The sequence below is a fragment of the Sitophilus oryzae genome, unplaced genomic scaffold, assembly GCF_002938485.1.
Source record: "Sitophilus oryzae breed Bouriz unplaced genomic scaffold, Soryzae_2.0 scaffold_41_pilon_pilon, whole genome shotgun sequence".
Classification (NCBI taxonomy): domain Eukaryota; kingdom Metazoa; phylum Arthropoda; class Insecta; order Coleoptera; family Curculionidae; genus Sitophilus; species Sitophilus oryzae.
In genome coordinates this window covers 6656895-6681883 of record NW_022146996.1, presented here as the reverse complement: position 1 = coordinate 6681883, position 24989 = coordinate 6656895, and the positions used below count along the sequence as shown (strand labels likewise).

The following is a 24989-nucleotide window of genomic DNA, read 5'->3' as shown; positions in this document are numbered from 1 at the left end:
TTGCTTTCGCGCCTTCGAGACAGCTCAGCCGAATGAACTAATCCGCTTGTCTCTTTTGCAGCCTGCGAATGTAACAACCACGCCCGCAGATGTCGCTTCAACATGGAACTGTACAAGCTGTCGGCCAGGACGTCCGGGGGCGTGTGCATGAAATGCCGCCACTTCACCGCCGGCAGACACTGTCACTACTGTAAGGAAGGTTATTACAGGGACTCCACCAAGTCCATCACTCACCGCAAGGCGTGCAAACGTAAGTACGCGACACACTAAATGGCGAGGCTGCGCGGCGCTTAATCGCAAATTTAATCGGAATTCGTTATTTGTCTCGTCGAGATGATTTTATTTAAAGAAGTGTATACAAGTTGTCCGAATATTCCGTGGACATTGTAGAACTATACGTGTTTTTGGAGTGAAAATAATTTCATGAAAGAAGATGGACATAATTTACCTCTATACAAAAATACTTTGATTGTCCGTTAGAGGGCATCGAACTTAAAAAAAATAAATAATTTTTTTAAGATACTATTCCGATTTGAATGAGATTTGGAGTGTACAGGGTGGGTCAAATTCGACGCTTTTAAATGGAAACACCCTTTTCTATAGGATATAGACAAAAACTAATATCGGTGTCTGGAGCTCAATTTTTGTCAAAAACATGATGATGAAAACCGTATATCGATATCTGTTACCGTTTCGGAGTTACGAGGTGTTTTTCAAAAATATGTATTTTTAACAAATCGCTGTAACTTTTTGGCTATGGAAAATTTTGTATTTTTATGAAAACATTTCCAAAGCACCTTTTTACTTAGAATTTAATGGTTTAAGTATAATTTTTTTTCAATTAATAATTTAAGAATTATCAACAGAAAATTTGATTTTTTATATGGGGCACCCTGTATATTTTTAATTTATTGAAAATAATTTAAAATTGCCTTTCCAAAAATATAACACACTTGATATTTTGCTCGATTCCTCTTCGAGATATACAGTATATAAAAGTTCGCCCGCTTTAAATAAGTAGGCTTTGAACGGCACCGGCTGTAATGCAAAAAAAATCCAAGCTGTGAGCATCCGCCGTTATCCAGTTATTTTTGAAATTGGCTGCAAAAATTTACTGATAACTTCAACGTTCAGAGGCGGTGCGTCGTCTTGCTGAAAAAATATATTTTCGAGTTCCATTAAGGGCATATCATCAATAAAGGGCCCAAAGCCTACTAGTTAAAAGTGGCGAACTTTTAAAAATTCTGTATTTCGAAGGGGATTATAACAAAATATCAAGTGTGCTATATTTTTGGAAAGGTAATTTTAATTTTTTTCTGTTAATTAAAAATCTAGAGGGTGTCTCAAATAAAAAATCACTTTTTCTGTTGATAACTCTTAAATTATTAATTTCAAAAAAATTATACTTAAACCATTAAATTCTACGTTAAAAAAGTGCTTTGGAAATGTTTTCATAGAGATACCAAATTTTCCATAGCAAAAATGTTACAGCGATTTGTTAAAAATGCACATTTTTGAAAAACACCCCGTAACTCCGAAACGTAACAGATATTGATGTCGCATTTAAAAGCGTCGATTTGACCCACCCTGTACATGTTTTGCTAAGTGCTTTAACATTTGACTTTCCCAAAAACAAGGAAAAATATGGGAATGGTGAAAATTACCGCCACTCCTACGTAAATTTTGGTAGAAATATTTTTCAACTCCCCAACCACTGTTTTCTTTTTCGTAAAATAGTCGACATGGAACAACTACGTATTTTTTAAGTCAAAATGACTTACTTAATTGCACACAATTCACAGTACGTCTATCCGTTCTGTAGCTACGGGGCATCTGTAAGAGGGGAAACGATATTGTCTGTTAGCCGGTAATTCATGAGCCTTGCCATAAATATTTTAAATAGCATTACTTACTTATACAAAAAAAATAAAAAATACCCAATCAGTTTTATTTTTTCAATGTTGTTCCAAGTAAATAAGATATAATTTTTATAAAAATTAAAATATTAAGAAGAAAAACAATAAAAAATCAATAAAATCCCGCAACTGTTTTACCGATAACGACTGCTCTATTCTCTCCAGCTTCTCTGCTACCGTTTAATCGTTGTTTCTCGTAAAAAAATTAGACGACGCGCCATTAATACAAATTTGACAAATTTGCAAGTTGCCAATGAATAGACTCTCTGCCGCTTTTATTTAATTAGCGATTTATAAAATATATTGCTGCTTATTAAATCTTTTGCTACTACTACTACTACTAACATAACATCCCATATTTTCGCGAATTTGATAATTAGAGCATACTAGATTTTATTCGCGTACGTAGCTTCATGAGCGAATAAATATTTCTTGTAAGTCACTTTCGGAAACGTTCTTTTTTTTCCGAAAAGCATGCGCGGTGGTGTATAGAATATCATTCAGAGGTATATTGTGTCCAATGAATTTATTTTGATCCCCAAAAACGAATACTACTACTACTGCCATTACTCGCTGACGAGTATTTGACAGGCATCAGAAGATGGTTACGCAATAAAACATTACTACCTCCATACTATGACTATAACGATCCATCAATCTAAGACTACAAATTAAAGAATTTTATTTAATTAAAAAAATGTAGTTCGTGAAATGAGTACCAAATAAGGCACTAATAATTTCAATAGTGAGCTGCATGTGCACGGATTAATTATGCGTTTTAATTACTAATATAAAAATATTAATTTTATTATATTATTAATTGATTTAAAATATTGGAAGGGGCAGTGAACAGCACAAGAAACAACAGAAAGCTCATATTTCTTGTTCTTGAAGTATTTATGTTATCATGATGTCTCCTTTCACGCAGTTGAGCAGCTCTGAACTGTTCAAGAACGCGATACTCTCACTCCATTCAATTGAGTCATAAAGTTCCAGAACTGTTCCGCGCCATATAGAGGCACTAGAGTCTAGACTATCGCGCACAGCTCCTTTCAGAACCGTTCTCGAGTAGCCCCAGGGCGTAAAGCCCGGAACTCGAAGTTCGCGAATGGAGGACAGCAATAGTTGAAATATTCTTTACTCACATGAGTCACATGGTCGCACTAGGTTTCCATGAGATTTTATAGTTTTTGTGACTCTTGAAAATTGGCTCTAAATCCATTGCATTTTTCTTTTTCTTCCCCATCTTTTAATAGAGCAGCTAGGTACATACCGGGCGCTCTCAAAAGTCACCCCTATAACTTTTTATTTTTTCAGATAAAAAATTGAGTTTTGGTATATTAGTATATGACATATTATATTAGAAATGAATGACGTATTCAATTGTTTTCATTCGCTTCCTCTTTCACCGGAACTAACTACAAATTTTGATTTTTAAATGGCATCTTCGGTACTTTACTCGATTACTTTATTCGATAGGAAATGCCACTCTGAATAGGATGACATATCGTATGTCAACTTTCGGCATTTTCGAAGGTGGTTTATTTGAAACTGCAACATGCGATTCATAATGACAATTTGACTCGAAATACTAAGTGTGTAGTACCAAATTATTCGAAAAAATGATTTTTCCAAATATGCAATGAGCCACCCTTGTTCCATTTGAAAAAATCGAGATATGATTAAAAATACGATTTGGGCGTCTTTTAACCGGCCAGGACAAGACACAGAAAACATTAGACTATCAAATCTATTTTTCCAAGGCTCCTTGATTAAAAATTGGTATTTTTAACACAGCCATGGCACTCTAGATTGAAATTTAAAATTCAATTTTGTTTTAAACGAAAATGTCAAAAAGTTGAAAACCTATGATATGTCAACTTTTGACATTTTATATTTATATATAAAATATTACTATTCAGAATGTCATTTTCTATAGAATAAAATAAAAAAAAATACCGAGGGTGTCATTTAAAAATCAAAGGTAGTCACTTCCGGTGAAACAGGAAGTGGCCGAAATTAATTGAATACATCAGTCAATCCTAATTTATGTCATATTACTAACATGCTAAATCTCGTTTTTTATCTTAAAAAATAAAAAAGTTATAGGGGTGAGGCACTTTTGAGACGCACCCGGTAAATTATAGTTAAGGAATGAAAGAAAAATACACCACAGATTTCTTACATTAAAAAAATATGAACTACTCTTATTTTAAATTTATATAATAAATATTAATAATTTTGTAAAAACTATTAAATTAAATATTAATGGTATATTGTGCAAGTATTAAATATCACACGTTCGCCCAACATAAATTCATTGAAACGTCTCGGCATGTTTTATTGTCGCGATCAAATCCAAATTATGCTATAAAACACCAACAAAAGCGTCACGACGGCATTTCATTGCACCGTTTAACGTTTTATCAGATTGAATTACAAGAAGTAATTAAAAGTCTGAAATAGCGACCAGAAAGTTCATAAATAAGGCGAGAAATGCAACACGAAGAAATAGTTTTCTTTAAATTAACGATCTCGTAACAGCAGAAGCAGCAGCTTCTCTCCGAGACCATCCCCCTGAAACTTTTTTAATTAATTTATTTAAAATTGCATTACGGGTGTTTTACAGTAAATTTAACCGTCGCGTAATTTGAAAATAATTAACTGATGAGGGAACAATAAATTAGTTAAATCTTGTTTTTTTTCTTTACCAAGTTTATTCTACTGTTTGTAATATAAATATAATTAAGAAATAAATGTTCTTGGATTGATATATGTACTTTCTAATTTTGAAATTTTGCGAAGGGTTTGGTCAGATGTGTCACTGATTGTTATCATGTGTGAAATAATCTAAAATCTAAAAATACGGAGTTTATATACTAGAGCAAGGCATTCACACGTGACGTAACCGGGTACAATCAAGAGTGAGGTTTTTCACTAAGGGTCTCAGCATTGTTGTCTTATAAATGGTTGTAATATTATGGAAATTTTATACTTGAATTCATATTATGGAAATTTACTCATTTGGATTGCTAAAGATTATATTACTGTGATAATTAAAAGGCTTCTTTAAATTTAGTCTTTTTCAATCACTTACTTACTGCTATTACTCGCTGACGAGTAGTCGACACGCATCAGATGGACCGAAAGATGGTTACGCAAGGCGTTTTCTTTCATGAGCTTTTCTGTGACTGACAAGCCCGATACGTGAATCTCTTTCCCACTCCGGACATTCAAAAATCTCATTACTTTGTTGCCTCTTTACATTTTTGTTGTCGTTTTAAACTGAGTTGATAATTCTTCTCCATTGTATTCTACCGTGCGCTGATTCCTCCCACTAATTCTGCGTGTTTATCCCCTTTTTTGGTGGAAAATATCCTTGTACATTTTGAGTTGTCCACCCGGTTTCCTCTTACCGTCTACAAGCTTACCGTAAAGAAGAGATTTTGGTAAGCGGTTTTCTTGCATTCTTCATACGTGACCAGCCTATCTTAATCGGGATTTACTAATCATGAATTATAAAACAATCAGCTCTCGCAGCTAGCTTGTTCAAGGATCGATACGTTTGAGACATAATGGTACCATTTGATTCTTAACAGTTGTTTAAGGTGTCTCTGTTGAAGGTGGCATTCATGTGTTGAAATTTCTTTTTTCTTATTTTTTCAATGCAGTTCCTGTGAACAACCAGTCCTCTGTCAAATAAGAAAAGATACAATAAAGCTACAAATGGGTATAGATGGCACAGCAACACAGGATTAGAGAGGAAACAGCTGAATCATGCGTCAAGAATCTATGAGCGAAAGAGACCTTTCAACAGATGATTGTACGAATAGAACAGGCTGGAAATTGGGTGTCGGACAACAACTAAAAACGATTTAAACCAACTAATATATATAATAATACCTTTAGCAATCTAAATCTCTCTCATACTACAATACTACAATTTTCCAAGCTGAGTTGTTTACGACTAAAACCTGGGTGCATTTGCTGGTAGAACGGCAATACTTCGAGAAAACAATAAACATATTTTCGGATAGTCAAGTAGCGCTTGAAGTCACTGAAGAAACTCAAAAACTCCAAGAAATGCACATGAACATGCACAAGAAACGAACGTGCCAACCCCTTCACAAAACAGGTGCAGATATGTCATTAGTGAAACCAGAATTAATAAATGTTCCAAAAATTTGACGAGGCCATTTTTTGTGAACGGGTTATGGGAATGACGTTTCAAGACGATAGTTCCGGAATGATAATACAATGATAATCTTGGCACAGTCATCCAGTACATCCATGCCAAACCGGAAAACTTTGAAAAACTGGCATAAATGGTGGAAGATGCAGAATGCTGATCTGCATGGAAAGTGACGAAACTATCAAGCATCTTATGTCTACCTGTTCTGCTGGAAGCAGGACCAGATTTGAGTGATTTGGCAAAATTATGCTAGACTTATCAGACCTTGGTGACGTCACCTTGGTGATCACCCTCGGATGTAACCACCTATATAAAAAGGTTGGGTCTTGAGGGTGAAATTTAAAGTTTGTAGAACACCACAATAGAACCTTGCGGTCGCAGTGCAGGATCCCACTAGGGACCAACTTCTAGTAATATACAATTAACATAAAAACATACAGGTGCCCGGTGGCGTAGAGGTACAGGCTCTCGTCTACCAATCTCAAGGTAATGGGTTCGAATCCCACACCCGGCATTTCATCAGCCGACTATTTTTATTAAAATAAAAATAGTTTGGGTACCTAGGCGACTCAGCCTTACATGAGTACTTGGGATTCACAATCCTGAGGTAATAATAGGCGGTTGAAGCGTAGTGCTAGCCACATTACCTTCCTTGTATACCGAACAGCTCTAGAATGGCAAGCTGTACCTTGCTACTCCCAAGGCGTCAAAACGCTATATACGGGAGCTATTATTATTATTATTTATATTTTTTTGTTACAATGGACTTATTTTTAAGCTATAGTTAACTATCATTCAAGGTTTTCTGAATGAAATACAAGAATTTAATAAATTAACAAACGACAGTCTTTGATGACCCAACTAAAAATTAACATTAAGGGAAACATGAATAAAAAGTAGGGTATAAATTAAAAAGGGCTTCAAAGTGACTTGGAAAGGGCTTCAAAGTGACTTGGAAAACGAACGATAACATTCGTCATATAATTTTACATATAATATGATAGCGATAGTCATCTCTGATGCAGTTTTTTCGATCGTATGATATGCGTCACACTATAAATCGTTATATTGAATATAAATCGGTGTGGTATGTTTAACGTATGTTGGATACACATGTTTAACATACCTGCGTGACACAATCCAAAACATTTCAAAGTTGAAATACATTTTACAGAAATTATGTCGATGTGAAAACCGGCGGATATAAAATTTGTTTTGGAAAAAGCGTTTTGTGCCCATGCACTTTATCGAAATCGTGAACGCGGACGATTCAAACGTTCATTCGGCCATGAAAATGCCAGTCGTTTCAGATACGAATCGGACGAAACACGTACGCGTTCGGATTTATCGTTTCCCGTTGAAAACGGCGGACGACCAAACGATTTTACGCACTTTTGCGGAATTGGGTTGATTCGCTCAGAATGGTAAATAGTCGGCCAAGAGGTCAGTTTAATTATGGTTTCGTAGAAACATAATAAATCAAAATAAACCTCTTTTATTTAATAGTAAACTACACTTTACACTGCACAGACAAACGAACAGAAAAACAAAGTCCTACTCTGGGTGCCAGCTTACATGGGATAGAAGGTAATGAGAAAGCAAATGATCTAACTAGAAAAGGAGCGAACACTCTACAAATTAGACCGGGGCCCGAATTCTGAAACTTCGACATAAAAACGTTACACTTTTCAAGTGGTAAGCGAAAGTATTCGATTAGCGGAACGTCAAACACTCGATTTTGGTATATACTCCTTGCCTTGCGAATTGTTTTCTGGATATGCATTGAGCACACATATATTGCCAGCATCGCAATTTCTCAGGTACCTAATAGTCAAATGTGGATAAAATAATAAAAATATCAATATTACGTGAATTTTATAACCTATTGTTGAGTTATGTCAACCTATTTTTCTATGGATATGTCATTATTCTTAATATACGAGGGAAATGATGAAGAGGCTTCTCAGAATTTGCCATGTTTTGAACAATAATTATAGATATCAAATCGTAAATTATTAATTATTTATTGAGGAATTTATAGAAGAAGAAGTAGTTTTCACTAAAGAGCTAGAGAATGCACAAAATCATAATTATTTCTATTTTTACTGACAGTTCGACAAGGAAAACGATCTTTTAAGGTAGCCGTTTTCAAATCGTTTTGCTCAATCAGTGAAGACGCTAAGCGCGGCAGTCAAGAATACCCAAATCGATAGTTACGTGCGCTCTAAGCCAAAATTAACGTCATATACGCTGAGCGTCGAAAAGCGCTTAGCGTTTTCTAAGTTACAGAATTCGGTCCCAGAACCGTTTTGCTTTCCAAGTAGAAACCAACTAAAAGCGGAACTTGGAATTAACTTGGAATACTCCATCCGTAACCTGGAATAGGAATCCTGCAACGGTCTAAGACACTCAACACACTACATTTTCCTTGATTTAAGTTAAAACAATATTCGGATTGTTACGGGGTTTTTAACAGGATACTTCCTCCTCAATGAACACCTCAGTAGATTGAAGCTAAGAAAAAACGGCGAATGCAGATTCTGTGGGAAGAATGGGGAAACATCATTCCACATTCCACCTCATCATTCCACATTCCACATTCCACCTCATTTTTATTAGGGTATGTTAACACATTTACAAAGACCTTTATGGAGCATTTAGTCTCCAACTTAGGACTGGAGACTGAAGAACCTAGAGATCAGAAGATCCTCAAAATCTAATTTAATTTTGTCTTTGACAATGCCTTCCAATACGAGAATCATGTCTTCACACGAGAATCATGTCTTCACACATATATTGACATATTATTGGCCAATAAGGAATAGAAGAGCGGCATTTGAAATATTTAAATTTGCGCCATGCAAACGTAACAGTCTGTATGAAGAAATATTTCAGACTTCTTTAAGTTAACTTATTTCTCTAATATATTAATTAACCTAAGGGGACACTAGGGCAGAGAGAGGCGAAACATTCCATAGTAGAACATTCGCCAAAATTCACGGCAGACCTGATAAGCAAAGACAGAAAGACAGTCAAAGCTTTAGTGGGTCTATTACCAGGGTTACATTATAAGCTAAAAAAACGCATCTAAAGCTAATGGGATTGACGGGTGAAGCTATGTGTAGGTTCTGCCAATCTGAAAAAGAAAAGACAGAACACGTTTTATGTCGGTGCGACAGCCTGGCAAATGTGCGGTTCTCGGTAATAGGTAATGATAGGCCATTGCCAGGGAGATATATGGAGGGTTCAGTCTCCAAGTTGCTAGACTTTGTGAATAGGATAGGACTGGAGAATGTAACCTAAGGATCAGAAGAGGACCACGACAGTCTGAGAAGGTTGGAGTGTATCAGGCTGACAGCCATATCAAGGAATATAATCTAATCTAACATAAGTTGAATTCTGTTAATTCTGAATAAATTAATTACGTAATTATGTTTTAATATTAACTTTTCTACAACTTTCTAAAAATGCCGTTTTAGGGGAACAATAACACTGACGAAATTTAACTCTGAGTTTATTGGTCTTAGGTTGTCGCACTTAAAACATTTTATGTTTACAGCCGATGTGTAAAATTAAAGTGAACGATTTCTTTTGTAGCCAATGTAACAAAAACTCGCACATAACCATAAAGTTTTATGGACTTTGAGATTATTTTGCGGTACATAACGTACAAGCAATTTTAAATTACTCTATAAGAGTAATAGACACATACGGCATTTTCAGCACCGTTGTTTATTGTCACCTGATTTTTATTCATTTTTTTAATTGATGTACAGGCTTGTACTATATTTCACTTTGTATTAAATAATACATATTATGTTATTATGAGAATAATGTAGGTTATACAATGGATAGTTATTATTGGACAAGTCATTATAATTATTATAGAAATAAAGATCTCTAATCTATCGTAGAAACGCCGGTTCCCAATAGACCACCGAAGTTAAGAGACGTTAAACGATGCGAGTGGATGGACGGATGTCCGCCTGGAAACTATGTCATGCAAACTCTGTCATCTGGAAACTCTGTTGCTCCATAGCAAGAGTGTAAAATCTATTGACACACACTGTTCAATCACGCCGCGCAGGTTTGAGACCGAATGAGATCGGATATCTCGTGAGTAAGAAGAATTTAGACACTCACCAAGTCGGTAGGTCATTGACAATTGCTGTCCTCCATTCGCGAATTTCGAGTTCCGGGCTTTACGCCCTGGAGCTACTCGAGAACGGTTCTGAAAGGAGCTGTGCGCGATATCCTAGTGCCTCCATATGGCGAGGAACAGTTCTGGAACTTTATGACTCATTTGAATGGAGTGAGAGTATCGCGTTCTTGAACAGTTCAGAGCTGCACAACTACGTGAACGGAGGACAGTAAATGATACGGACGAAGATCATGATACAATAAACGAAAGATAAGATCCTTGGCGGTAGCAAATCGGTTCTCCGCGCGCATGACGTCACCAGGGTAGTAATTTTCTGTTAAGCTTCGCCCACCACATGCGTAATATTTTATCTCTGTTATTTGTATCATGGCCGAGGATCGTGATTCGGATTCCGCATAAACAAAGTAGACACCGTTCAGATTAGCCTTGGTAGAAGAAAGGAGACGTTATCTTAAAATACTTTTTTTTCTAATCCAACGGTCACTATCAATATCGATAGGTAATTGATTATATAACAATTTAGAATAAAGTTGTTGAAATAGGTGCTTCCATAGTCACTAACTAAAACTGACTTGGTTTTACATGAAATCCCAGAATTTTTTTTAGTAGAACAGCATGGCGAAACTTTTATTCCATTTTATGGGATGGGATCTCATTTCTTTTTGCATCTTCCATTTTTTCTTGTAATAATATGTCTTAATATATATTTCAAAGTAATATCAGTCAATAAATAAGAAGCCTTTTAATCATTAAAGTAATAATAGCAATCGAAATTAAAAAACGATAATCGAAATCGTATATTACGATCGGAGCCGATCGATACAATAGCTGACAGAAAATTTTACGTGAGACATTCAGTTTCAAAATCACGATATTCCAAGCAGTTATAATAAAAAAAAACGAGTCACTAAGAATAAATTGAAACCAGCGTCTTCAAGGTAGCGGCTAGACGATGGACTTTTAATAACCATTATCTTTCACTTAATGAAATTTGGGGATTTTTATTTTTTTTTCCTTTATAGGGTAAACGCTAACTAAAACTAAATATTTGAAATTTTTGAGACTTTTAATCACTGTATAGCCAATATCTTTATATAGCCAGTTGTTCAGGATGTCCCCGAACTGCCTTTACAATAGGAAACATTTTATTATTGACATTTTGATAAAAATGCATTCTTCATAAAAAATTGCTTGTTCTAGAATTGTTAATCGCCTTTATACTTTTCCAAATGTCCATACCGTTTTAGAGAAAATAAAAAAAACATAAAAATATGGTTGAATTTTTCTCCGTAATGCTTCATTCACAACCTCGCAATTAGTGATTTCAATTAGCCCTGAAGTTTGTTCTTTTAATTTCAATATAAGCATTCAGACCGTTTAAATTAGTGGTAGTGATTTTCAATTAGTAGAAAAAGTTAACAAACTTTTGACTTTTCCACTAATTATACTTCAAAATTTGCGGGGAATGTCATTTTGACCTTTGATTATCATCTGTGAAGAGAAATTATGGTTAGAAATCAACATTTTATTGTTTTATAACCTAAAGATTAGGCCCTCTCTATGGATACAACTGACTACCGCAATCTTTTGCTAGAATATTCTATTAATTTTAATTGTGTTTTTTAGACATTGTGAATAATCGTAAATTAAAAAGTATAAAGTATAATTGAAACCACTAATTTATTTCACTAATTGCGAGGTACTTTATTTCTGCTTAAAGCTTTATTCAGAACCTGGCAATTAGTGGAATAAATGAATGATTTCAATTGCATTTTATACTTTTTTTTTCAATTACACTTTATACTTATATGAACTTAATGCAGAGAATGAGCATATATGTAGGGTTTTTTGGTCCTCTTTTTCCGCTTCTCGCATTTTGTTTATTTATATATATATATATATATATATATATATATATATATATATATATATATATATATATATATATATATATATATATATATATATATATATATATATATATATATATATATATATATATATATATATATATATATATATATATATATAGATATATATATATATATATATATATATATATATATATATATATATATATATAGATATATATATATATATATATATATATATATATATATATATATATATATATATTTATTTTGTCAATCGACGGAGTCAGACCTCGGTACGTTGAAGATAGGCCGTCAGACCCGGGGTATATCGGACGAAAAATGTTCAAGCGATGCCTTCAGGCCCTGATGCTGGACCGTTTAATTTGACCCATTTATATAAAAAATAGAGGTTTATTCGTTTTCGCCAGACCCACGACGTTGCCGCTTTTAATTCTCAAATATTTATATTAGAATTAGACGAACGGACCTTTTGACGCGGTAATTGATGACAGTGCAGAAGTAAAAACGGTGCATTTCTGCTATAGTGAATATTATTGTACTTATTGTTAGTATTAGATATATTCTGTCTTATAAATGCATCTGTACGAAAGCGTTTTTATCTGAAATGTCTTTAAAAATTAAATTTCTTTGTAATAAGCATAATCAAGTTACAATGCATTATCAATTTCGTTTAGTAGATTTTGTAAGTGTTTACTAAGTGATGATGGAACCCCGTATATTATCTTTATACTTTAAAAGAAAAAAAGTTAAAAGTAAACTGAATATACGTATTACTGTAGTGTGTAGCCACAGTTTAAAGAATACGTGTAACCGTCAAAATTTTTGTTTCACTGAAATTACTATTTTAGATCTCACTGAACGAAATAATGCAATAAAATTAATTATTGTGAAATAACTGAATACTATCATATTTATGATCGAAAAAAACGGCGTCAGCGATGGCAATGAAATGAAAATTGCTGTCATTTTATATGTAAAATTATATGGGGGAATGTCATCGATCGTCATTTTCCAAACCAACTGGACGCCGCTTTTTTTCGATCATACGGTACCCTTTTATGTGTAAACTTTTTTCCTGTGGGGAGAAATATCATACAAAACGGCCTTATCATACAGTCACTATCATATATACGATGTTCGTAATTACTTTGATGTAATTACTTCGACAATGAAATCATACCACCGAAATAAATCTTTAGGTACTCGTACAATTCTTTGACCCGTCGATCGATTTAGATGAAAAAAATCTTTAGGCACTTCTATAACGTAATCATAGCACGAAATAAATTTTTAGGTACTCGTACAATTCTTTGAAACGACGATAGATTTAGACGAAAAAAAAATTTAGGTACTACTACAATGAAATCATAGTACCGAAATAAATTTTTTAGGTACTCGTACAATTTTTCGACACGATGATCGATTTAGATGAAAAAAACTTTAGGTACTTCTCTATATGTATAACCATATGCGAAAATGTCAAAAAATTGACATATTATATTATAAATATACATTCTATTGAGGGTGCATCCACACTATCCTAAAAACGGCGTATCGGCGTAACAGCGTAACGACCTTGAATAGATTTCCAGTAATTCTATTGGCTGAAAAATTCATCTGTCACAAATTTTATCTATCAAATTGATCTGTCAAAAATTTCAGCCAATAGAATTACTGGAAATCGATTCAAGGTCGTTACGCCGTTACGCCGATACGCCGTTTTTAGGATAGTGTGGATGCAATTCTCAATAGAATGACATATAATATGTCAATTTTTTGACATTTTCGCATATGGTTATACATATAGAGAAGAATCTAAAGTTTTTTACTCGTACAATTTTTGACCCTTCGCGTCGCGTCGCGTCGCCTCGATAGATTTAGGTATCCACACTATCCTACAAACGGCGTATAGGCGTAACGGCGTAACGACCTTGAATAGATTTCCAGTAATTCTATTGGCTGAAAAATTCATCTATCAGAAATTTTATCTGTCAAATTCATCTGTCAAAAATTTCAGCCCATAGAATTACTGGAAATTAGAGTAATAATAACTTTCATATTATAGAGATGCAACCATAGAACGTGTTTGTCATATTTATATGGTGTTGGTAGATAGCATCCAGCTGTAAACTGAATATACAACGTTATTACTTGTAGCAATCAACATTTTTGTTACACTAAAATTACTATTTTAGATCTTAGTGAACGTAGTAATCTAATAAAATTAATTATTGTACTGATTAGCTACCGTATAATCGAAAAAAAAATCAGCGTCAGCGATGGCTATGAAATGAAGGTTGCTGTCATTTTATACTGGGTGCGTCTCAAAAGTGGTCCACCGCTATAACTTTTTTATTTATTTTTTTTGGATAAAAAAAACGAGATTTGGTATGTTAGTATATGACATAAATTGGAATTGATTGACGTATTCAATTGTTTTTGGTCACTTCCAGTTTCACCGGAAACGACTACAACTTTTGATTATTAAATGACACCCCCGGTATGTTTTTACATTATTCGATAGAAAATGACACTCTGAATAGAATAATATATCATAATATGTCAACTTTTGACATTTTTGCTTAAAAAATCTTATTTTAAATTTCTATCTATTATAGAGTGCCATGGATGTGTTAAAAACACTAATTTTTAATCAAGGAGCCTTGGAAAAATAGATTTGATAGTCTAATGATTTTCGTGTCTTGTCCGGGCCCGTTATAAGATATCAAAATCGAATTTTTAATCATATCTCAATTTTTTCAAACGGAACAAAGGTGGCTCGATAGCATATTTGGAAAAAGCATTTTTCTACGAATAATTTGGTACCACAATTTGGTACTCGAGTCAAATTGTCATTATGAACCGCATGTTACAAATAAATCATATGTGAAAATGTCAAAAATTGACATATTATGATATGCCATTCTATTCAGAGTGTGATTTTCTATCGAATAATGTAAAAACATACCGGGGGTGTCATTTAAAAATCAAAAGTTGCAGTCATTTCCGGTGAAACAGGAAGTGACCAAAAACAATTGAATACGTCAATCAATCCTAATTTATGTTATCATTTTAATAACAAAAACATACCAAAACTCGTTTTTTTATCTGACAAAATAAAAAAGTTGTAGGGGTAAGCAACTTTTGAGACGCACCCGGTATACGACGATCGATTTAAATGAAAATAATTTTTAAATACTTCTACAACGAAGTCATAGTATCGAAATAAATTTCTAGGTAATCGTACAATTTTTTGACACGACGATCGATTTAGACGAAAAAATTTTAGGTACTTCTACAGCGAAATCACAGCATCGAAATAAATTTGTAGTTACTCCTACAATTCTTTGACACGACGCGCTGATCGATTTAGATGAAAAAAAATTTAGTTACTTCTACAACGAAATCATAGCATCGAAATAAATTTTTAGGTACTCGTACAATTTTTGACCCGCCGATCGAAATAATTTTGTTTCTAATATTTATTAGCCGAACGACCGGATTTTTTTTGTCTGAATTTCTTAATATTCTAATTAAAGTATGAGCATTTTGTTTTCTACCAAATATAACACGGCTATATCTTCGTTTCCCTTTAATAGTTTGCTTTACCGTGTTGCCGGTTCTTGGGTCTGAATACATCGATTCAACGTAAATCGGCTTATACACTTATACTAATGTCGAAGGTGGCGCCGCCCGTGACAATACCGGTGTACCCCCAATCGTATATAAAAAACGTAAAACCATTTTTTTCAAGCCCAGCTGAAATTTGGTCAGGGAAGTGGGGAAACCGTTCTAGATGATAACCACTGAAATCGTACTCAGACCCGACCCCGGGCCTGAAATGTCGAAATCGGGTCTGAGCCCAATGAAGCAACGTGGGTTTTGGGGCTCGTATAAGCTTCGGTTTAATATATATATATATAATTATATATATATATATATATATATAAGATATATATATAATATATATATATATATATATATATATATATATATATATAATACAGCAATATATATATATATATAGATAATAGATATATATATATATATAATAGCATATATATATATATATATATATATATATATAGCATATGTATATAGATATATATATATATATATATATATATATATATATATATATATATATATATATATATATATATATATATATATATATATATATAAGCTATATATATATATATATATATATATGTATATATATATGTATATATGTATGTATATATGTATATTATATATGCAGCATATTGTGTATATATTATATATTATATATATATGCATTGCTACATATACAATATATTATTGATTACACATATATATATATATATATATGTTATTATATATATATATATATATATATATATATATATATATATATATATATATATATATATATATATATATATATATATATATATATATATATATATATATATATATATACCTTTAGCCTTCTTAGCTCCATCTAAGGTAACGTGGATGAAGCAAGCATGTTATACTTTTTAGTTTACCATTATTCACAATGTCTAAAAAACAGAAAAACAGAATTAGCAACAGCTTGCGGTAGTCAGTTGTATCCATAGAAAGCCTAATATTTAGCATATAAAACAATCAACTTTGGCCTTTGATTATCATCCCTCAAGAAAAATTGTGGTTAGGAATGACATTCCTCGCAAATTTTGAAGTATAATTAGTGGAAAAGTTTAAAGTTTGTTAACTTTTTCTACTAATTGAAAATGACTGCCACTAATTCTGACGTTCTGAATGCTTACATTGAAATTAAAGGAACTAACTTCTCCGCTAATTAAAACCACTAATGTATTCCACTAATTTTTGACGTTCTCAATACAGCCTTTAGTCCTAAAAATCTAAACGTGTTTCTCTGCGTAATATAATTTCGTTTTTAAAATGTTAAAGAAGCATAACATTCGTTCAATGTTACGGAAAAGTTGTAATAGTTATCGGAAAATGTGATACTTTGACAACAGCAAAAAATATGACGTTAATAAAAATTAATAATAACCGTCTACCAAGGAATGAAATCGAAATTATATTTCCATAGAAACGCCTTTTGATTTTTAGGGCTTAATTTTAGGAATAAATTCAACCATATTTTATTTTTTCTAAAATTGAAAAAGTTTAAACGGGATTAACAATTTTAGAACAAAAATTTTTTTTTATGAAGAATTCATTTTTCCCAAATTGTCGATAATAAAAAAATGTTTCCACTTGTAAAGACAATCCAGACTCTTGATCAACAAAAATTAAAACTTTTGCTTTATCTACAAATATATTATAGGGGAGTCAAAAGTGCAGTGAGTTGCTTTGAGAAGAGGATGCTTAAAAAAGGCTGTTCTCGACTTGGACATATTTTAATGCATATGTATACCATAGATTACCATAATCCATCTCAATATGTCGTAGACATTCAAAAACAAGCACATAAAATTCTATGGAGGTTTAGAGATTAAACAATTCTCATTAGAAATCCAGAAGGTTTAAATTGAGTGTTTTCACTTCTCTTTCTATATCCATTTACCTTTTGAAATTAAATTTAATTATCTAAAAGTCCATCTTTTTAAAAAAATATCACGTCCAACAACAAAACATTCTTCTGCTCAGGTACTTGACAGTCACCGGTCTATTCTCGCACAACCGCAAGAAATAAAACTCCATGTCAGCCATGTCAGCCTAGTTTCTATTAATAAACGCGCCTCTTGGTCTCTTTTTGAACGCGTTTCCATGTCTTGTACAAGACTCTGCGTCGGATAATTGCTCGCTTTCAGCAAACAGCGCGGTCTTTAACGGCCGCCGGCGAGAAATAAATTGGCCGTCATTGAAAAATGGCGTTAAATACATGCTCCATCTGTTCGGAAAGGGCACATGCTAAGAGACGGTGCGCGATGTTCATTAATAAGCCAACGACGAAGAGACGTGTACTCCACCTTAGAATGTGATATATGAATTATTATCCCTACGAGAATTATGAGTATGTCGGTTCTTCGATATGGGGTCTTGGGGAATACTACTACTATGAGGTTAGTTTTTTGCATAACTGAAAACTTTTGGATCAATACTAAACTTTTTAGTAGTAAAATACTGATTGAACTTTTTAAGTTCACAGTTTTTAAGCTTCATTCAGAACCTCGCAATTAGTGGAATAAATTCGTGGTTTCGATAATTACACTTTATACTTTTTAGTTTACGATCATTCACAATGTCTAAAAAACGCAATTAAAATTAATAGAATATCCTAGCAACAGCTTGCGGTAGTCAGTTGTATCCATAGAGAAAGCCTAATATTTAGCTTACAAAACAATAAACTTTTGATTTCTAAAGCTACGTTTACACACGATGCAAGTTTTGCTTGCGCAAGAACTTGCTTAATGTAAACTGTGTTTCAAGTAATTGCTCAACTGATTGTACAAGAAAAATTACTTTGCAAGTAAAGTTGATCGACGGTCTACTTTTCTTGCATGCTGGGACTTGCGCAGAGCGAAAATTTTGACGTGTAAACACGTTGTCCAGTTCTTGCAGTAGCAATTGCACGTAAAAATTATGCCAAGCAGGTGGTCCGACGAGTTTTATAACAATTTACGAAAAGCACCAATGTTTGTTGAAAGTTACAAGTGAACGTTATAAAAATAAAAATGCGAGAGATGCTGCATTTGATGCTCCTAAATTTTGCCTTCGATTTATCCATGGTTTTACCCACACTGTTGCTTTTCGATTTTTCTTTTTTTCTATAAATATACAATAAACATACAATTTTAAAATGATCAAATGCAAATACTTAAAAATGATCAAATGCAAGTACTTCCAATCATTTGCGCAAGCAAAACTTGCATCGTGTAAACGCCGCTTAGCCACAATTTCTCTTGACAGATGATAATCAAATCATTTCACTATAATTAGTGAAAAAGTTAAAAGTTTGTTAACTTTTTCTACTAATTGAAAATGACTACCATAATTTTGACGTTTTGAATGCTTATATTGAAATTAAAGGAACAAACTTCTACGCTAATTGAAACCACTAATTTATTTCACTAATTGCGAGGTTCTGAATGAAGCTTTAGTATTAACAGCTGAAAACTTAAGGACCAATTCAGGAAATACGTGAAACCCGATATGGCTTCGAAAATGATGACATGCTTATAAAAGCGCCAATAATATGCGGTTTTACAATATTAATTGGAATTAAAGTTATTAAGATTTTTTAAAGTTTTTAATTAAAAGTTATTAAGTTTAATATATTTTGTTTAGATGATTTTTAAACAATTTGTAGCTAAATTATTTGACTTTTTAACCACTTTTTAAATTAAAAATTAATGTAGTTGTATCGATTATTGTTGCATTATTTGAACATAGTAGAGATCAACTTCTGGACTTTTTTGGAAACCATTTCTGCTAGAGTTACTGCCAACAAACAATAATTGATTTGACATTATAAGAGCAACAGATATTATTTCATAAGCATGTGGATTAGGACTAAAACAATAAGACATGCTTTTAAGCTAAAATTAATCGTTCCTGTCTTCTTCAAAGACGAATATCTTCAAGAAAAATAAAACTATTGAAATGAATCAAAAAACAAAATATTGAGGAAAGATGCATATTAAGGATAAAGTTGTTTTTAAATTCCTTACTTTGGAAAACTATTAAAGAGGGTGTACCAAACTTTAACCGAATTAACATTTTATTTTCCCTTGTATAATAGACAGATAGGAGCTTTAATTTCTCATTTTAAAAGCGAATTATATAAAGTCCAATAATTCAGCTACAAATTGCTAAAAATCATCAAAATCGGCTCGCTGGAACAAAATATATTGAACTTTAAAATAAACGAAAATTTTAAGATGTTATTCAGACGTTTTTCATGCCACTAAATATAGTTTTTATTTAAAGGTTTAATTCTCATCATTAATATACTTAAATAAAATCAAAATAACCACACATTATTACGTGTTAAATAATTTCCAGTTTTTTAAAAAATATAATTACTAGCCTAAGTAATTTCGTAATAATGATAATTATAATTTATGTTCACTGCCATTAATTAGATTTCTGCAGCGTGTGTCTTCCCACTCGTCGAGAGAGATGCAGAAATATAATTATCAAATGGCGACTTACGATAAATCACAAGATTTATTCTCGCTTTATTATGTTTTACACAAGTTGCCCTATCGCGTTTCGTAGGTTATGGTTAAGAGTTGTTATGATTCATGTCGATGGTGCTATTGAATTATAACGCGGAAACACAATATCAGAGTAAATATAGTTAAAAATTAATTATAGTTTCTTGTAGGTGCCTGTAACTAGGATAACCTCTTTTCATTTCTTGGTAAAAATAAAATAATATTTGGTTAGGTTTGTATGTTTTTTTACTAGCAGATTTTAAAGAAATACTTTCTATCAAACCGGTGCAGTGGTTTGATAGAAAGCATTTGTTTAAAATCTGCACATTATTGATATTATTAAGGTAGAATATCTCAGTTGTTACGAGACATTTCGGAATTAAAAAGTCTAATCACTATACCTACTTAGTGGTAGGCCTTAGTGAAAAATAAAGTACTCTCCATAGAGAGTCACCAATGTCACTTAGTATATTTGTCTATCTTCTATTATGTAACAATTCGGATTTTGAGCTCCATTGAAGTTCCATTTATAAATCTATCGGTGAAATATGGATAGTAAAAAACGAAGATCTAGTCCAGTTGGGTAGAATGTAGAATGCAGAATGAGTCGGAGGGGGGTTAATCACCGCGACCTTAAGGATCTATTGTGTTCCCCTTTCTTGAGTTATAACTCATCATACAATCTCTAACTCATCGTACATTAGGATTTTCCTGTTGTAGAGAGGACAGGGTATTTCCATCCTCCACTGACAACAGCTGTTCTTCCTTCGAGGAGTGGACATCTACCTCCTACGATGGTATACAATTATACACCCTTCCACATATCGTGTTTGGCCCTTCATGCCCTTCACAGTCGAGGAGCTTGTCTTCGGCTGGGGTACTCGTGAGGTTGTGAGGAGGGTGGATGATCTGTCTACATTTTCTCCACCTCTTTAACTTGATCTATGCTTAGACCTGATACTGGTGTTGTCCCGAATCTATAATAGAGGATATATCTCGCTTTCTCTATTGCCTCCTTGGATTTGAGGTCAATTTCTATTGGGAGGACCTGGCCATTGCTCTCCTCCCTCGAGTTGATGACTCGCCAACTATTACTTTACGTTGGAGTTCTGGTAAAGCAGGTGATACGTGCCTGCTTGCCTCTCGGTGTTGGATGGCTTCCCATCATATATTTTTTCTCTCCTTGCCGTGGCAGAGGTGAGAGGTTCCCGTTTTCTCCCTTGCCCTTTGGTGAAGATGTGCCAGGCTGTTCCTCGGTTCCTTAACTATCCCCTTTTTCGAGAAGTGTTTTCGCTTTTGTTTCCTTTTTGTCCAATCTTCGTGGATCAGTCGGAGGTATCTCTGTACTCCTTAGAGGTAGAATCCCGACCTTCACTAGAGGAGGTGGTAGCTTGTGTGACGCTCATGGAGCTGCCTCTCCGGTAGTTCCTTTTGGGGTTAGTCCCTTGGAACTTGCACTGTTAATGTTCCCAGGGTTGCTAGGATGTTTCCCTCCAGCTTCATCGCAAGGGTTAGTCGGTCCACTTCTACAGAGCCCCGCATATAGAAGTAAAGGGAAATACAATAGCATGTCTGCTGGTGCCTCAAGGTTGAGTCCAGCATCTACTTGTCCTAGTTTGGTTGTCTCCTCTGGGTCTCCTCTAGAGGTTGTCTCGTCTTGGTTCAGGCAAACTCTCGTCTTGGTCCAGGCAAACCAAGACCCCCCACACCTCTGCCCAATTGGATACTGAATAAAATCTGGTGGCAATATAAGAATTTGAATCCCATAATCAGGTGAAAAATATTCTTATGCCAATATTGTTATAGTTGTCAAAAGAATATCTTTCAGCTTGTAATTTAAATCCTATAATCGGTTAAAAATATCTTTTTGAACACCTGCGCTGTGCGTAACAATAAAAAAATCACATAAAGTAATGGTTTTATTAAATTAATCAGATCTAGATTAAACCTTTCCCAAATAATTTATTGTCAGCGTATCGGCAGATAAGAAATCCGCGAGCAGCTTCTCTCGCTCATATACGGTTAAGGTATCATAAAAACTGCGACCGCGATAATATATTAAACTTAAATCACTCAACGTGAGCATACACAAACCAGTCGATATTTTATCACGCTGGGTGGTAAATGGTAAGTAGGTAACCGACCAAAAAGGTCTTTTTTCGTACGTACGAGATGCGGCAGTGGTTTTATTTTAGCTTTATATCGAACATAAAACGTATACTCTCGTGTTTACTAGCAGTTTCTATTTGGCGAGGCGGTTGATTGTTATAAATCTGTTAGCTTTGCAGACTGAGGATTTGGTTTCTCGGCTTAGAAGAGTTATAGAGATGGAGAGATAATTTGTTGATTTACTTTGTTGAAAGACCTGTGTTTTTTTATATATTTTTATACAATTTCTAATGAAATAAATATCTTTCTACAATGATTTCTTAGTGTTTTTACATTTTATAAGAAACGAATAGTACCAATAGTTCATTTTTATATATATTTACTTTAATATTGTGTTTCCGCTTTATAATTCAATAGCACCATCGACATGTAATAACAACTATTAACCATAACCTACGAAACGCGATAGGGCCAACTAAAAATCTAATTAATATTAGTGAATATAAATTATAGTTAAAGATTATTAAGACATTACTAGGCTAGTAATTACATTTTTTTGAAAATTATGTATTTTTTGTTATTTATTTATTTTTTTAATGCTTTATGCAATAACTTCGTTGTTGCTAATCTGCCAACAATAAATGAACTTAACATAAGCATTCGACTCTCATCAATCTGTCTTAACAAACGCATCCTCGAGTACTTTGGACATATTGCTCGAAGACCTGCTTGCTGACAACATGGAAAGAATCATTATAACTGATGATGTCCAAGAAAAAGGATGTAGAGATTGTTCCCCTACGAGATCGATCAAATCGGACAAAGCCTCATAGAGACTAGAGGTCCCTATACTCATAGAGACCTACTAGTTATCCATCGTGCTCAAGACAGATTAGAAGTATATTTTTACATTTTTTAAAGTATACTATTATTTTTCAACCAACCAAACCAATCTAAGTTCTAAATTTCTTATAAATATAAAAATCTATTTGTTTCAATTTTCTTATTCTTTTTGTTTTCAAAATTCTCATTTTTATCGAGAAATAAGAAAAGGGAGATAATAAGAAAAATCGAGAAAATTCAGAACAAAGTTGTAAAAAGTAACGGACTTTCCAACCTATTTTATTTGCGCTAATGATACATTCTCATTTTACAACACTAATACCTACACATCCTGGTATAAAACTAATAATTAGTCATAATTAACAACTAATAAATGACATTTATCCATTGAACGTGCAGAAAGGAATTAAAATCGAATGAATGAAATATGACATTATGTTTGAGAATGGTTGTTGTTGCATTTACTTATTGAAACGATTTCCATACAAAAGTCAATTTGCAGTCATTTATCTTAATAACTCCGCAGAAAAAAAAGTGATTAATGGAAGCCACTTTCCCAATATAGATTTAAAAAGCCGTAGCAACAGATATTATTTGTGAGTTATTTATAATTATTGTTCGTGTCATCGGACATCAGTGATGATTAATTGGGGCTACGATCAATTAAATTGCTAATTTTATTGACCCAATTTTGTTTCATACACATAAGTGTTCCCATTTTGATACAACTGTTGAAAATCTTTTGTACTATTTATTTTTGGATTTGTAAATTTGACTTAATTAATACTATGTATTGGAAATATAACGTATGATCGAAAAAAAACCTTGTTCAGTTGGCTTGGAAATGACGATCAATATGACATTTCCCATATAATTTTACACATAAAAAGTCATCGATCGTCATTTCCAAGCCAACTGGAACCGTTTTTTTTTCGATCATACTGTACCGCTATAATATAATATCGTATGATGAAATCGAGGATAAAATAAACGTCGTCAAAGAAGCCTGGGAAATGAAAATCGAAATCGATGATAAATTTGGCGATGTCAATCTGTAAAAAAATTGACATAAACTTGTTAAAAATTAACATTAATTATAGAAAGATAAAAAAGAATGAACGTTTCCAGATACACAAATCTATTTCCAAAAAATATTTTTTATCTAGAATTTTAAACTACACCATTTAAAAATCATATACACTCAATATAAAAATAAATATCAACCTTCTTAATACCAACTGGCAGTAAGCGCCATTAAAGGATAAAAAATAGTAGGGGCTAAGTAATGACGTCTAAAGCTTGACCTCGGCAAAATTATTTCCAAAAATATCATTCCTCAGTCATTTTTGACGCCGTCTTTTCGATCCAATGGCATCTACAAATTATTATTAACAAATATTAATATAGGTAACAATTATTTTCATAACTAACAACTTTTATTTATTTAATTAATTTTTAAATATTAGGTATGATACTTAAACAGTGGACTAGTTGAAATCTGATTTGTTAATACTTTTTAGGATATCTAGAAAAAAATAATCGAAAAAAAAACAGCCTTAAGTTGGCTTAGAAATGATGATCCATGGCAATCCCCATATAATTTTACAAATAACATGACAGCCATACTCATTTCCAAGCCAACTCTTACGCTGTTTTTTGCGATCACATGGTATATTCCTCATAATTTTTGCAATAGTAAAACAATGGTCATTAATGTGG

The 24989-nt window shown here is 33.0% G+C and overlaps 1 protein-coding gene across 2 annotated transcripts in view; it reads left to right on the top strand.

Moving 5' to 3' along the window:
• The window catches only part of LOC115885786 (netrin-1), a 507197-nt gene that overhangs the window by 348235 nt on the left and 133973 nt on the right, over positions 1-24989 (top strand). For both annotated transcript variants that reach the window (XR_004050782.1, XM_030904808.1), the window contains exon 2: positions 62-250. Coding sequence is in view for 1 of the 2 variants with exons in the window: in XM_030904808.1 (XP_030760668.1) it covers positions 62-250 (189 nt within the window). In the remaining variant the exon portion in view is untranslated. The remainder of the gene's footprint in view (positions 1-61; positions 251-24989) is intronic.